Here is a 17370-nt window from a genome sequence, read left to right as displayed (position 1 = left end):
ACCATTTGGAAACTCGGGCACTGCCCGAGGGCCCGGGGTCAGTAGGGGGCCCCATGAGATGCCCCTGGTACCTTTTTCATAGGCTTTTTTGAGTTTGGGCAAGGACACAGGGGCCCCATGATCCCCTATTGCCCGGGGGCCCCATGAGTTGTCAGTCCGCCCCTGCTTGTTAGTTTATAGCACAGCACTCTACATTAAACTTTACTTGAACTTTTTTTATTCTTCAATATGCACCTTGTGATCCTGCCAGAAATGCTGATTTTTTATTGTTACACAGACCACACTAGGCTGATATAAAATGAACATTGGCTGGTGTCGGTTTCTGCTTCTTGGACTACTCTTTGTTGTGCTTTATTGAATAGTCCCATATGTGTCATTTGTATGATTTGCAAGTATAATGACAGTTCCAATTGTGCAAACATAACTGAAACTACCTACAAAGCAAAGGTGCTGGAAGAAAGCGCTGTTTTGTTTTTGCATAACATCTAGAAATGTAAAGGCGGTGAAGGTTTCTCTTCAGTTCATCAATGCCGTGGAGAATTTGTAAAAGTGGAGTATGCATGAACACGATAAAATCTGTTCCCTTTCTATAATGGAGACCCCTGGCTATTTACGAATTGACAGTTTTTCTCTGTCGCTGCAGGGGGAAAATTTCCATCTCAAGTGTGGGAGTTCATGACCTTGCGTAGAAAGGTTTTTAAGATTTTTTTTTTTATTTCTTGGGAAGTTTATGTAGCTGAGAGCTAAAAACTATCATTTATTTTGGAAAGCAATGTAATATTAGGTGGTTGGAAAGTCCTGTTCATGCAGTAAAATATCTGGCAGGGTTTAAAAGTTTTAAAACATGTCAATTTCAGATATATTTTTGTAACTAACATTACCAGGTCTATTTTTCCTTTTAATGCAAGATGCAAGGGCCTGGGGTCAGTAGGGGGCCCCATGAGATGCCCCTGGTACCTTTTTCATAGGCTTTTTTGAGTTTGGGCAAGGACACAGGGGCCCCATGATCCCCTATTGCCCAGGGGCCCCATTAGTTGTCAGTTCGCCCCTGGTTCCTAGTATATCTTGGGAGCGAGCAAGTCGGGGTGACTATATTCCTACATACAGTTAGACTATGGAGAACAAATGTAGCCATCCTCTATCAGGAAGTTGGGTCACAACAGCAAAAAAAAGGACTCACTCCTGAGTAGACTCACTCTTGAGCTGCTGCTCTACATGCCCATTTATGCACAGATCCATGGCTTGGACCCACCCCTCTCTCCTCATTGTCTCACTGGCTGTGATTGACAGCAGCGGGGGGCCAATGGCTCTCGCTGCTGTCTCAGCCAATGAGGAGGCTCTAATGCATATTGCTGGATCACATTGGGGCTCAGGTAAGTAAGGGGGGGGTTACCTTCATCATTAAATGCATGAAGGTAAAAAAACCTTGAGTCTTTAGAACCACTTTAAGTAATATTAAAATGCATGACCTTTAATAATACATATTTTATTTTATTTTTTACAGAGTTTAGTGTCACTTTAAGAGTCCTTTTAATGCGACAGCATACAAAGACATTTTATACAATTGTAAAAACAGTTTGATAGAGGACTTTTCTATTTCAGTATGAATGGGCCTTTGTGAACAAAACCATCATTTGTTGAGTTTAGAGAAGGGGAAATTGAGTAGCCTGCACAGAGCCTCAGCCCTACTGAACTCCTTTGGGATGAACTGGAATGTTGATTGGGGGCCAGGTCTTCTCATCCACCATATTTACCTGGCCTCACAAGTACTGTTTTCAGGAGGGCTGTTTCCTGTTCCAGCATGATTGTGCCCCTATGTACAAAGCCAGAGTTTGATGAGTTTAGAGTGGAGAAACTTGAGTGGCCTGCAGAGCTTCAACCTTAGTGAACATCTTTTGGATGACGAGGAATGTTGAGTGTCTCATCTACCATCAGTACCTCACAAGTACACTTTTGGCAGAATGGTCACACCTTTTCATAGACACACTCCAACATCTTGTGGAAGACTTTCCCAGAAGAGTTGAAGGCTGTTTTGCAGTAAAGTGTATGTGTTTGTGTGTGTGTGTGTGTGTGGGGGGGGGGATCCATTTTGGAATTTTGGGTTTTTGACCATATGCTGTATATGCATTTCTGCTATTTATTCATTAACCACCTGAATATCGGAACCTTTAACCCCTTCCTGCCGAGGCCAATTTTCAGCTTTCAGTGCTCCCACTTGTTGGATGACAATTACTCAGTCAAGCATTACTATACCCAAATTAATTTTTATCACTTTTTGAGACAAATAAAACTTTACTTTGGTGGTATTTAATCACTAGCCGATCAACAGCCATGTGCTGTTTGTTGACATTTTGGTTGTGATTGGACACAGTCATCACATGACTCCAAGGGCCAATCAGAGCATGGATATGCCGATCCTTGATGCACTATGTCTAAGTGACAAAGGAATCACAGAATCATACAGCTGAACAGCCCTGAGGCTGCGCACAAGCTCATAGAATGGAAGGACAAACAGGCACATGCTCCAAGATTTTCTTACCCAGCCATTTATATGCAGTGGCTGAGTGAGAAGCCGTTAAACATAAGAAGTCTGTGGGTTATAGTACTATAGGTACAAAGCTACTTTTTAGGTTTGCTTTACTCTAAAAATATGACAGTGTCTTATTTCTCCATGGGGGCTTACTTGATAAAATTCCTGACTACCATATCTTGCACTGACAAGGGCTAATAAGCCTGAAGCAGTTCTATAAATTCCTGTCTACTTTAGGATGTATCTGTGCTATAAACTAGTTGTTCTAGTTGCATGGTGGGCCAAAGGGACATAACAGAATTATTTAATATCTCCGCATGCCAGTTTAAGATGAGTAATAAACCCCCTTATCAATTTGTGGTAATATAAAAATACCTTCTGTTATAGGATGAAAATGCTGTAACTCACAATACTTGAGGGGTTTTTGGTTTCTTTTAGCCCCCCTCATTATAATTGGACTGATTATACTGTCTGATTGGATATTTAGAAGGATCTGTGATTTTGGAAAAAAAAAGAAAAACAGCAGTTAGCAAATAATATTTTTGCTGCAATAACGACAATAGTTAGAAAGACTTTTAAGGATTACATTGGTTTTCAACGTTCGGCTAACCCTTGAGATCTTGAGAAATGTAATTATAGTGGACGCAAGAATTGGAATATACAAGGTTCTTAATTTTAAGTGAACACTTGATGAGAAAACCCTAATCATCTCTACAGAGGTTACTGTACTTTTACAGGTCAATTATAAGTGCAACACATAAGTGCAAATTGTGTTCGTGGGAAATTGACAATTTCATAAATCGGTGCAGTTATTATTAAAAGGAATTGAGAGGTAAATGTCTCACAGATCAAGGTACATTATTATGTTTTCCATGGGCAATAATTTGGCTACTTGAGAATATTTATCTTTAAACGTTGGAATATTAATATCTTATATTTGAGATTCAAAAGACACCCTCGTCAGAGGTGTACAGATGGAGAAAGCTAATAATCAGGTTGGAATTTTTGGTTGATAACTTATTGTATTTTAGAATCAGATCTGTTCTAGAGTATCTGTAGTATGTAATTGCTGCATACACTATATGACCAAAGGTTGTGAATATCATGCCTAAATGAGCTTGTTAGACAACTAATTCCAGAACCATGATCATTAGTATGGAGTTGACCCACTTTGAGGCTATGGGGAAGGTTTTCCACAAGTTTTTGGAGTATGCGGGGACTTGTGTCCTTTTAGCAAAAATAACATTTTTGAGGTTAGGTACTGATGTTGGATGAGAAAACCTAGATTGCAACTGGGGCTCCAATTCTCCAATTCATTACAGTCATCTAGATTTCTCCATACCAAACTCATCAAGCATGTCTTTGGTTTTGCGTACAGCAGTACAGTCATGATAGAACAGTAAAGGGCAGCACAAACACCAATTTGTGGGTGAAAGACCCTCAAGAAAAGAAGTCCCAAAGAGAACAATCTGCAGCTTAGAAAATGTTTATTAAACTCTATCAAAATTACCCTAATGAATCAACAGTAATCCATGAAGGTAGCCACCCCCCTTACTAGTAAAATGAGAGCGTATAGAATTAAGATTCTAAGAAAATCTGTAAAGTCAATTTCCGTATTAAGTCTTTTGGGTGCCGAAGACCCCAATTTGAATATCCACTCCTTCTTGTATCAAAATTCCCCCTTCGTTTGGAGAGATTCAAGGCATAAATTGCCTTGACCTTTAGTCCTATAGGGGAAGGAACAGTAAAGGACCTTCTCTAGACTTTTGCCACATGGTTTGGAATTGCGCAGATGTCTACAATGTCTTTATATACCATAGCGTTAAAACACCCTTCGCTGAAAACAGCTGAATTATATTTTAGAGGGGTGTCCATATACTTTTGGTCTAAAAGTGTATTAATTATCAGTGTATCTTTCCTTCAGAAAATGCTGCTTCAGACTCTATCCAGTTTTGGTTGTGTAACCAAAAGCTTGAGAAATGTTATCATGTGATATGAGATTGCCTTGCCCTCCCCTTCAGCAAAGAATACACGGCTAATTGTCCAAAATTTTGGTCACATGACTAACATTAGAGAAAACTTTTAACCTTGAACTCACCATTAGTGATATGGAATTGCTGACAGGTCCGCTGGACAGTAGGCAGCATGCTGTGAGCAGCAAGATGGTGGTTTCAGGGGCCAGCATGATGTCACACTGCCTTCATTCTTAGATATGAGTCGTATGTAAATCGGATGTTTGTAACTCGGGGACTGCCTGATAATAAACAAAAGTATTAACAAAAACCCTGCGCCAATAAACCTGAATATCAAAACTCAAAAATACCAACTAAGCTGCCATCTCAAAGTAATATAAACCACCATAAATGTATAAAACCTCTATAAGGGGCATTAGCGCCCCCTATATAGGTTTTATATAATCACAATTATGATAGTGATGATTATGTTATAGGAATTTATTTTCTTTCTTTATTTTGTTATATATATATTTTGTACTTAGTAAAGTGTTTTTTTTGTAGATATTTGCATGTGATAAAAGCTAAGAGAAATCAGTATTTTTTTTTCTTTTGGCAGTTGCAGTGTAACGAGAATATAGATACCCTTCACAACACTCTATTGTTAGTGATGGCATGTAAAATTAGTTGGCTGACATTGAGGGAAAGACATCTGATAACTGATAAAGTAAGCAGCTACACGTAACAAAGTGAAAGCCTATTTTGTATATAGTCAGTAGGCTCAACAAATAGGCCATACTACACCATCCTCCCCACCTCTTCTGCTCCTGTAATTTTTCTTAAGGGACCCAGCCTTGGTACTCAGTTACAATCCACTAAAGGAACATATGTGGGGTGTTTTCATTCCCATGTGTTATTTTTATATTATTTTGTTTTTAGTGATCAAACGTGCCTCTTTATATAATGTATTTGTTCTTGGCATCAACGCAAAGATCATATACATATACTGCCCACAAATTATTTAATTGCTTTATGAGTTACTTTATATGTACACTGTATATGCATGCACTATATGTGCATGTGTTGTTGTTCCACCTGCTAACCTCAAGGTGGGTTACTGTAACTGTGAGAAAAGGTGTCTACCTTGGAAGGTACCAGTCAAAGGAGCCACCTGAGATTATGATAAATAACATGAGCCCATGTATGATGTAGTCAAGGAAATGATGGCCAAATAAAGGAAAACTGGTGTGTCAATTATTATTTTTCTTTTTTTTTTTTTTGCATGATACTATGATCCATGAGACTTAAGGCTTTTAACAGTCATGCCCAACTATTGCAGTAACATATTTATTGAACTGTTAAAGTGTTTGTATAAACCTGCTTGCTATTAAAAAAAATAGTTTTTACAATTTATACATACAATTAATGCAATTGAATTGCACAGAGCAGCTCCGATCTTCCTCTTCTTGGGTCCCCTTCTGGAACTCCTGGCTCCTCCCCCTGCCTAGTGCTCCTATATCAAGCTGCTTGATATAGGGGCACACCTGCAGGCTCGCTCCTGAACTGTGTTGCCTCTGTCCATAGACGCACACAGAGCTGCTTGGCCCCACCCCCACTCGCTTATCACAGGATTTGACTGACAGCAGAGAGAGCCAATGGATTCCATTGCCTCAGCAAAGCCTGTGAGAGCAGAGAGAGTCATTACAGATGGACATAGCATCTGATCGAATGAGGACTTAGGGGGTTAAGGGGCATAATGCTACCTAAACATTTTTTTAACTTAATGCAGGGAATGTTAAAAATGTTTAGGTATTAGAGACACTTTGTTATTTCTGTATGTGAATTGATTTTTTTTTAAATTATTATGAACTGGTAAATTTCATAGTAATGTTACCATGTCAGCTAAATTCATTAAAGTCCATAAGGAAGATCAGATTAAGGTGTTGGTGGTGCTTTTAAGGGTACAGTTGGCTTTAAATATCTTCTAGGGATAGGGAAGCTGTTCTGGACCTGGTGTTAGGCCACAAATGGCTCTTCGTAAACTGGGGACATAATGTTAGATATCTAGGAACAGAAGAACCCTAAGGCCACTGAAAGGATGATTTTCTTTATCCCCTCAGAGACCTCCGGTCTGTGGAGAGATTCCTGGTTTATCAGCAGAATTCTGGGAACACCCCTTGAACACTGAAATAACGGCAGCTTATGTTCAGAGATGTTCAAAGTTTATTAGACATTACTGAGATTATATAGGATACAGAAAAATAAGGGAGGGGGGAGCGAGTTTCAAAAACTGTAACTTGTAAGTTTCCATCATGAGCTAACTACATGAAACATAACATATACATTTCTTGGTACAAATTGTTTTGGCTAGCTTTCTGAGAAACAACCAGACAAAGACATTGTCAGGGTCATGTTAGCTTCTGTTGATACATCCTTGAACAACTAAAACAGTTTCATTAAACTTCTAATATATCTGCAAAAAGCTAACTTAATACTTAAAATGGCGTACATTAACAAAATGGAGGTTATCTAGATCCTTTCAGCCACTGCTAATCTTACTCCTTGTTTATCAAGAATGCCGTGTGATCACATGTGCTGTGCTTTTGTATATAGCCTTGCCCAGCTAACTAAAATATGCCTTAGTCTCTCTTTAAAAGGGAAAGAGATATTTAAAAATTCGGAAAAATTATTCTGAGCAAAATGTCTATGATTGTATAAATGTAGAGGGGAGGTACTATACTGCACGGCAATTAGCGTTTGACCTTTTGTGTAATACATTATTTAAAATCTCTGCTGAGGCAGGAAATCAGGTGCACTGGGCACATTGTAGTGGTATGAATGACCTGCATTTTCAGACACAGCTTGTGGTTCACCTGTCAATAACCTCAGGATATCCTCATGGGCATTCATTTGTGGAGCGGGCCTCCAGGCATGTTAGATCAATTGTTTTTTCAGTCTTATGCATTGTTTTGCCTGCTTTTATTGTCACATTAATCAGACCTAATTAGAATTCCTTCATGCCATACTGGAAAAAATAGCTGACATTAGACATTTGATCAATGTACACTGAAAATAACATTATCTGACTTCTGAGATGTAACGTTACAGCTAATAGTACTCTATAGGCGCATTGACAGCACAAGCCAAATTGGGACTTATTTCTGGAAACTGCTGCCAAAGGAGAGATTGTGGTTGGCCTTTAGGCACAACTTTATTACTGTGGTAAAGCTAGCAGTAGTTAGCTACATTCAAATGTAAATTCCTCTTCTTTTTTCTTCTTCTATCTCCTTCTTTCTTCTTCTATCTCCTTCTTTCTTCTTCTATCTCCTTCTTTCTTCTTTTTCTTCCTTCTTTATTTTTCTCTTTCCCTTTCCCTTTCTCTTTGTCTTTTTCTTTCTCTTTCTACTCCTTCTCCTTCCTCCTTCTTTATATCCCCCCCCCCTCTCTCTCTCTCTCTCTCTCTTTCTTTTTTTCTTTCTCCTTACATAATGCAGACCATTTAAGAAGTGATTTACATGTGTAAATTCACATAATTTCCTGCCCTCTATGAACTTACAATCTAAGATCCCTGCTTCACATTCATACATATACTTACATGCATGCTAGGGCCAATTTAGAGAGAAGCCAATTTACTTAACAGCCTGATTTTGTTTAGTAGAGTTGAAGACATTTCATAGCCAGTTTTTCAATTGCCGTTTCAACTTCCCTATCCTTAAGGGGGATAGATAGTTTATTACAGTTCACACCTTCAGCAATGTGAGTAGAAAGATTGACACCCAAGCAGACTTCCTACACCAAGAATAGGGTTATGTAACTAAAACAGCAGGGTGGTTCCAAAGCCTTCACACCTCCTATCCTGTTCTTTGATATCTGCTAGTTCCTGACATTTATTAGAACTGAAGAAGTGGCTTTGAAATTTCTTCAACATTACAGTACGTGTCTAGTTGAATATGACTAACTGATACTAGCTACTGCATAGCATGACCTGGATAAAGTGGAACCTTAACAGACTTATGGCCATAGTTAAAATGCAATTTAGGTGGGTAGCTATATACTTTTCTTTGCAGTTGTGAATCAAGAAGAGCCAAAGCATATAAAAAGGCACATGGGGTTGTATATTACCTGCTGTATTCTGGAAATGTCTAACCCTTCCTAATTCATTAGTAGTGATTTTTTTTTATATTTAGAGTATCTCATCTTTCATAAAAACAGAATTCTACCAAAAGAATTTCATTTTGATTTCAAAGACATATATAAAATATATTTTAAACATTTGTAACACATTTTACGTTTTCATGAGTTGATGTTCTTGCCAACATTCTATAGTTGTTCTGCCCAGGTCCAAATTTGTCTTAATTTTTATCTTAATTTAGCTAGTGCTAGGATTTGGTCACATTCAACTGGACTAATGAGTGTCAGGACCCTATTTTGACAGGTGGAAAAACATCTTCATTGGAGAACAAGTCTAGTTAAATGTGATTAAATACTACCAGCTATACCATGATCTGGATAAATGAAAGTCTTCACAGACCCTCTGTTTGGAGCCAACTATTAACTTTTAGTCTCATATTTTATCCTGAATGTCCCCAGTAGGGCACAGCAATAAACTCCTGACAGAAGCCCTAACCCTTCTCCACACTATCTAAAATTATGAAAGATTTATGGCTGGAGTACCACACACATCTCCAGCTTTGTGAATCCTAAACCATTCTTCTGTTCTTCGAAGTCACCCCCTCCATTTTATTTTTCTTATATACCTTTAATCCAGTTGTCTTCTGGTTGGTCTGGTGGTATCACAGACCAATCTTTTCTTACCTTTAGGTGGCGGTGGGCAATCCTTACTCCTGCACTGTACAGAGCTCATAAAATGACATGTGACCATCTTTCAGTGAAGTAGTAAAGTGAGCCCAGACTGGCTAGATGATGCAACCTCAGTGGGTGTGTACCTGACAGCCTGGGGTCACAGGAAGTGAGTTAAATGATACAGGCAGTCATTCAGCTCAAAGAGGAGCACCATCTAGTGGATGTCCTTGGATTGAAGCTGATTTTTCTACTTTGAATACCACTGTGCAATGGACTATTTATTTATTTATCTGTTTATTAACTCCTTCTCACCCGGCCTATGGCAGATTGACGGCCGGACGAGACACTCCTCATTGTGACTGGTCATCATATGACGTCCTGTCAAAACGAGCCACTCACGTAGTCGTAAGGCCACACAACAGTGCGATCTGTCACCGGCTGTGTCCACAAGACACAGCCAATGACATATCACTATGCCGTCCCATTGCCAGTGTAATGTGACCATCGTCACCAATCACAGAAGATCACATGTCAATTGTATACAAAGGATGGCTTCCTGTCATGCCATCCATTGTATACAATTATGTTGTTACATTTTACTGGTCAAAGCAATCACATGATACAGACCGGGCCAATCACAGCCCATCTGTATCATGTGATGAGCTTTGCCCAATCACAGCTAATCACAACAAAAGACTGAATGAATCAGTTTCATTCAGTAACAATTATTGCAAATATCAATGAAATACAGTGGTATTAGCAATCATAATGTGAAAAAAAATCCTTGCCCTGAGTAGTTCAATGTTACTATGGTAACATTGTATTGCTTTGGTCACAGTGTGTTGAAAAAAAAGTAGTAAAAAAAAATAATGTAATAAACAAATAAAAAAATAGAAATATAAAAAAAAATACAAATGAAATTATTATTATTATTATTATTTTTTTTTACATACTGTCACCAGTCAGTGTCTCTGATCACACCCACACCAGTCATATAATAACGCTGTACTGGGCTGGTTACAATATGTAAAAAAGAAAAATTGTGATTTTTTTTTTTTTTCTTAATTTCTACATTTTCCAAAAAAAATTTAACAAAAAATTACAACCTCCAAAAAACTCACCCTGCCTCTTACTAAATACCTTGAACTGTCGATTTTTCAAAAACGGGGTGTTTGTACTATCCTGGCCTTTTTGGGCCTCAAGAAATGAGATGAGCTGTCAGTACATAAGAATTGATCAATTGTCAGATATATATACCTTGGTTTGTGAACTCTACAACCTTCCTACAGACTAAATAATATACACTAATTTGGGGTATTTTCACCAAAGAAACGTAGCAGAATACATTTTGACCTAAATTTATTAAGAAATGTTATTTATTCGCAAAATTTTATAGCAGAAACCAAGAAGAAAAATTAGTTTTTTTCTAAATTTTCTGGGTTTTTTTGTTTTATTTAGCAAAAAATAAAAAATTCAGTGGTGATTAAATACCACCAAAATGAAGCTCTATTTGTGTGGAAAAAAATGCAAAACAATTTCATATGGGTACAGTGTTGCATGACCATGCAATTGTCAAATTGCGACAGAGCTGAAAATTGGCCTGGGCAGGAAGGGGGTAAAAGTATCAGGTAGGCAAGTGGTTAATTTGGAATTCAGACTTAAAGATTAATTCCAGGTATGGTATATTCTTACATAGTTACATTGATACAGCTTGGACCATTGTAACAATGTGTATACCACACCTGGCCAGTGCCCCGGATGCGGGAAATCACTGAAATAAACACCTCAACTCTAGTGATCTTCACTTGCTTCTGGGTCTGATACTGAGCAGCTGGCCTGATGAATTGTGAACAGCGTATCCTCTGAGGAAGTGCGTGTGCACGAAACGTGTTTGGTCCTTACGTGCTGATGTCACGCCGCTGGTTCCATTTTCTAGAACAGCAGTCAACTTAGTAAATTCGGCCATGATTGTTTGTTTTTATTGGGTGACTTTTCTATTCTGCAGCTTTTTTATGCTATATGTATAACATTTTTAAACGGTGCATTACTTTTATTTTACATACGTTATAAAACTGCAATACATACTACACTATATATGGTATTTCTGGCTCCATGTGGTGAGCTCTTTTTTTTTAGTTAGCATCTTGATCGTACCATGGCATTCTATATTGTGAAATGTGGAGGCATAGTGGACCATTCAAGTGCAAGTTAATTATGACAGGCGTATACATTGTGTATCTCTGGTGAGTGCATGAATGGTGAAGGAGTTACAACACTGATTTCCCATGGTGGATGTCCCACGACAACATTTGCTTTATTGTATATGTGTTTATATAATCAATTTCTGGTGAGTACACAAGGGTGGTGGAGTAGTAGAACCTTTTTTTTTTCATCACATGGTGGATCATTCATCCCATTTCAATTGAATTTTTGAAAAACTTTTTTTCGTGTTATTGACAGAACACTTTATATTTTGAGCAATGCACTTTGTTTATTTATACTCAGCACTTTATGAATGCATGAAAAGCATTCTCTGTTTGGAAGAGGTGGAAAAGCATGGTGGTGACATCACCACCTCCATTCAATCAGAGAACGCTTTGCATTAATTCAGAAAATGTAAGCATTCCCTAAATGGCGCCCATGTCAAGCAGTCAACATCCTGAGTTCAGAATGCAGCAGAGTAGCCACTCAGCACAGGACCCGAAAGCAAGTGGAGATCACTGGAGTAGAGGTGTCTACTTCAGTAATTTACAAACTTCTTTGGCGCTAGTAACCAAAAATGATGTCTTACAGCTTGAGGAGGCTATAACCACAGCTGCTCAATAAACCATAGGAGACATATGTGAATAGAACAGTAGCTGATACTGAGCGCTATTGGTATAGAGCCAAATGAATAGTGACCAGTAAAGTATTATAAATTAGCAAGGATGATGGCAATGTTATCCAGAGTAAAAAAGAAGGATTTTATTATCCACTTGAGAGGAATTAAAACCATTGTTCACAGTCACATGTCCAATGCAAACGAAGGAAACAGTGGGTGGCATAGCCCAAATGTGTGAATGTGGTCAATAAAATTGGCTTACTGCTGAGGAAACAGGTACACCCGGCGCGTGAGTTCCAGGGACATCCGAGGAAGCATCCTGTTCTGTGAATGGTACCTTCTCATAGTTAGAGACCTATATTCCAGCAGAGCAGCCCACAGGATTCCTCTCCACCGCCTCCTGCACCCTGGTCCGGATGTACCCATTTCCTCTGCAGTAAGCCAATTTTATTGACCACATTCACTATGAACAAGGGTTTTAATTCCTTTCAAGTGGATAATAAAATCCTTCTGTTTTATTCTGGATAACATTGTCATCGTCCTTGATCATTTTTAATACGTTACTGGTCACTATTCATTTGTCTCTATACCAATAGTTCTCAGTATCAGCTACTGTACTTCAGTCATTTCCAGCTTCCAGAGACATCGGCCATGCATGGTATATATGGTTAGATCCGTCCTAGCTACGCCAATGTAACTATGTAAAAATAAACTATACCTGGAATTCTGCTTCAGGCAGTTTTAAAACTCTAACTTTTACAACATATTGATTAATAAATGATCTTATTTCAGAAACCCGAAGCTGCTGGAAAGGCTTCAAACTTTGTGGCAACAAGCGATGCATCTCCAACAACAAAGTATGTGATGACAAAGACGACTGCGGAGACAACACGGATGAGATAGACTGCAAAGGTAAGCGGTGATGACTTTTTTTCCCACTAATTTTACAGATTGCCCAGACAAATGACCGCATCCTAGAGCGTAATTGTTTATAAAATGAGAAGAAAGTGGATTGGTGGTGGGAGCAAAATACGAGCGTTTGCAAGGTTCCATCTGAATTAAATATACTGTATGTTGATTTTCTAAGACACACCGTTCTCAGGGAGTGCGCTGCATTCAAAACAGGATATTAACTTTGAATCTTTTGCTTTATCTTGTCCATATCTCATCATTCAAAATATTAAAATAGCCTCCAGAGGTCAAGCACAATGTCAGATTTCCTATCAGCTGGAGGAGAAAAAATCTATATTGGATAGAGAATGATCAAATTGTGTTACTGAAGCCAGATGTGATCAAATTATTTTTATAATAAATACAACCGCACCAACAAAGACAGTTCAAGACGTCAGTCTTGTATTGCTGCAATCGTGATATCAATTTTCTATGCAGAAATTGTTTTAGTTACAGCGGGACAGCCAGGCTGATGTCACGTGACCAAAAATGATAGGGGGCTGCAGTGCACTTAAAGGGAAACTATAGCATGTTTAAAGTCCAAATCCAGGCAAAAAAAAAATATCCCTTGCAGTGGAGTTATGCCTGCACTGCAAGCATTAATTGCCTTTTCATTTCTAGGGGATCAATAAAAGAACATTTACTTACCTGATCCTCCACTCCTCCCTGCGGCTAGACTGGTCCTTGCAGCACCTGCACCTCCATGCTCCACCAGCCTGGAGTTCTGATATCATCAATACTAGAGCAGGGTCCATAGCCCTGCACTGGATGCCAAGGTACTATCCACCGCCATATTATAGGGGGAACGCTGCCTGCCGGGGGAATGGAGAGTCAGGCAAAAAACTAAATGAGCAAATAACCCTTGCCACGTGGGTTCAGATCCACTGCAAGGGATATTTTTTTATTTACCCAGAGCTGGGCTTTAAAGTGATATTAAAGGTTCCTTTAAAAAAAACAAACATTGTTTTACTTATCTGCTCTGTGCAATGGTTTTGCACAGAGCAGCCCTGATCCTCCTCTTCTCGGGTCCCCCCGCCGGTGCTCCTGGCTCCTCCCACCTTGACTAGTGCCCATAATAACAAGTCTCTTGCTATGGAGGCACTGGGAGGTCCATAGGACGCATTGGGCTGCGGTTCAGTCCTGCCCCCCCTCTCTCCTCATTGACTGTGATTGACAGCAGTGGGAGCGAATGAGGAGAGAGAGATTTGGGACAGCCAAGGCTCTTGTGCCCATCCCAGGATCGAGAGGGAGCTCAGGTAAGTATTAGGGGGGCTTTGTGGGGAACAAGACACAGAAGGTTTTTTAACAACATGCACAGAATGTTTGAAGGTAAAAAAACCTTGAGCCTTTACAACCACTCTAACCACTTATACTGCTTATACCGCTTATACAGAAATACTGCTACAGGGTGGCAGCCGTGTGCAAAATCACATGTATATATATATATATATATACATGATTTTGCATTTCCAGGAAGGGGCTGTCAATCATCAGGTCCCGGATGGTTATTACTCACTGGCGCCTGGTGATTGCCAAGGATCTCCAACGGGAGGGAGAACTGATAGTAAACAAAACAGTTCTCCTCCCTGTCAGCTCTGGCACACTGCTTTGCATGGCTGTGCACAGAGCAGCCATGCAAAGCAGTGTGCTTACAGTGAAGTACAAACACAGCACATCAAGTAAAATGGCACACAGCGCACAGTTAACCACGTGTTAACCCCTTCCTGCCTAGTGCCATTAGTACAGTGTCAGTGCTTTTTTTTAGCACTGATCACTGTATTGGTGTCACTGGGGATGTCAGTGACATCAAGTCAGTTCCCCCCAGTGTCAGAATGCCCACCTCAGTCCCGCTAGTCACTGATCGCTGCCATTACTAGTACAAAAAAAATCCGAGTATATATACCACCATTTGTAAACGCTATAACTTTCACGTAAACCAATTAATTTACACGTATTGGGATTTTTTTTAACAAAGACATGTAGCGGAATACATTTTGGCCTAAATTGATGATGAAATTTGATTTTTAAAATGTTTTTACTGAACATGTTTAATAGCAAAATGTCAAAAATATTGTTTTTTTTTCCTCAAAATTGTCGGTCTTTTTTTTATAGTGCAAAATATAAAAAACACACAGGCGGTCAAATACTACCGAAAGAAAGCTCGATTCGTGAGAAAAAAGGACGTAAATGTCCTTTGGGTGCATCATTGCATTACCGCGCAATTGTCAGTAACGCAGCGCAGTAACACAAAAAATGGCCTGGTCAGGAAGGGGGGGAAATCCTCTGGAGGGTAGGTGGTTAAAGTAGATCTAAACCCAATCACTAAAATTTCCTATAATTTTAAACATGTAAATGTGATTTCAAAAGTAGGTCCAAGTCCTTTTAAAAGCGGAGCTTTAAAATAATATCTGATGATCCTGCCATGAAAGTCCTTGTTCAGACACTTCCTGTTATATGGTGACAACTGTCTCCAGTTGTGCTTTAGCATTGCCACCATGTTACATGTGCCCCTTGTTGCAACCAGAAGTATCCCTACACACGCACATGATCTACCCTTAGAGCAATGGTGCATAACACTAAGGTGCCAAAAGGGAAATGTTTTTTTTTAATTTGAAAAAAGCCATATTATCTGTGTATAATACATTGGGGTAGATTTACTAAAGGAAAATAGGCTGTTCACTTTGCAAGGGAATTTTTCCTTTGCTTTGTGAATGAAGTGAAGCTCTGCTTACTTCTGTCAGCCAATCACACGCAAGCAAAAATAAAATTTTTGTTTACTTTACTTGCACATGACTGAGGATTCTTTGCAAAGTAAATTTACACCGCATTTGCTAAGCAAATGGAAAGCTCCCTTGCAAAGTGAACATTCTATTTTCTGAATGTATTATGAACAGAAAACAGATTTTTGCTTCTGATCTCTTCCATTCTCTTGCAGGCACTTCCTGTCTACATGCACCTATGCCAGCATCTGCTATGCAGATGACCAATAAATGGAGGGGGCAGTGTTGTCAATCACCACCCATCCTCCATTCATACATTGGGTTCCATTCAAAGAAGCTGTAGTATACAGCTTCTATGAATGGAGGAGCTGGGTGGGCATAGTCAGGCTGTCTTGATGAGAGCCTGTGACAGCCCTTTAGTTGTATTAACCCTCTACTGGCCTAGAAGATTACAGCCTACCCCAATCCATCAGACTGTCGCCTAACCTCCTCACCTTCAGGCGCACCCTGAACACCCTCCTCTTCAGGGAAGCCTACCCCACCCTCACCTAATACCCGACCTCACCTAATAACTAACCTTCTCCACTCCTCCCGCCACTCCATCCCCCACAGCCATCTCCTCCTGTGCCACCTTCCCCTCCCTCCTGGATTGTAAGCACGAAAGAGCAGGGCCCTCGAACCCCTCATGTATTGTATAGTTACCGTCTTGTCTCATGTTCTGTCCCCCTTGCTACTGTACAGCGCTGAGCATACCCTTTGGCGCTATATAAATACTGTATAATAATAATGAAGAAGAATTATTACAAATCAACACAAGGGACACATCATACTGACTGTAAGTTATGTCTCTTGTACTGATTTTTCTGGTTTTGATTTTGGCTACACTTAGGTTTAAATGCATTTATATTTTGCTTCTACGTATAGGTTCTAATGATATAGACACATGGTGATGGCCATATTTGTTCCTTACATTGGTAGGCTTTCTTTCTGGTTTGTTAGTACGCTATAGTAGTTGCTTCTCCTTTTCTCTCAATACACATTTATCAATCATGTCTGAATAACGTAAAGCAATAGACTTATGCAGGATGCCGTCTCAGCTATTTGTGAGCAGGGATGCTAAGAGAGTGTAGTAAAATATCGATCCTTTACCAATAAATGTAAAATCTACAAATTTACACAAAAATAGAAATATGGTACTGCAAACATAAAATTGGAAAGTTGCATAAAAAATAAGCATAACAACCTTGAAATATGGGCTTATTGAAAATGCACTTCTACAGCTGACTGTATATGCTACTTGCAGCATTCCAAGCACAGAAAGATGCCAGGAATTTTATAGTAGAGGACATTTGCACCTGCAAACTTCCATGTGTATGAGCTCTAAAGAATTAGTTTCAATCTTCAGCAACAGAATTTAAAGAACTACAGTAGTTCATGTTTCTGATGTTTAGAGTGTAACATGAAACATGGTCACTTTCTTCAATCCCCCTTCCTTTAAACTGCTCACAATTTTAATTGTGGGGTGCTTCTCTCTGGAGAAAATTTTTTGATTTTTGGATTTATCAGGGCTGTGAAAGACTCCTTCTAAACAGG

General features: G+C 39.2%; 1 protein-coding gene across 1 annotated transcript in view; it reads left to right on the top strand.

The window, feature by feature from the left end:
• Positions 1-17370, top strand: part of LRP1B (LDL receptor related protein 1B) — a 2076109-nt gene that overhangs the window by 1684637 nt on the left and 374102 nt on the right. The window contains exon 47 of the mRNA XM_089653623.1: positions 12899-13018. Within this exon, the coding sequence (XP_089509749.1) occupies positions 12899-13018 (120 nt within the window). The remainder of the gene's footprint in view (positions 1-12898; positions 13019-17370) is intronic.

Source organism: Staurois parvus, unplaced genomic scaffold (genome assembly GCF_062004578.1).
Source record: "Staurois parvus isolate SC_StPar_1 unplaced genomic scaffold, SC_StPar_1.0 ptg000716l, whole genome shotgun sequence".
Lineage (NCBI taxonomy): Eukaryota > Metazoa > Chordata > Amphibia > Anura > Ranidae > Staurois > Staurois parvus.
Note: the sequence above shows the minus strand (reverse complement) of the source record. Positions and strands in the feature narration are given on the sequence as shown.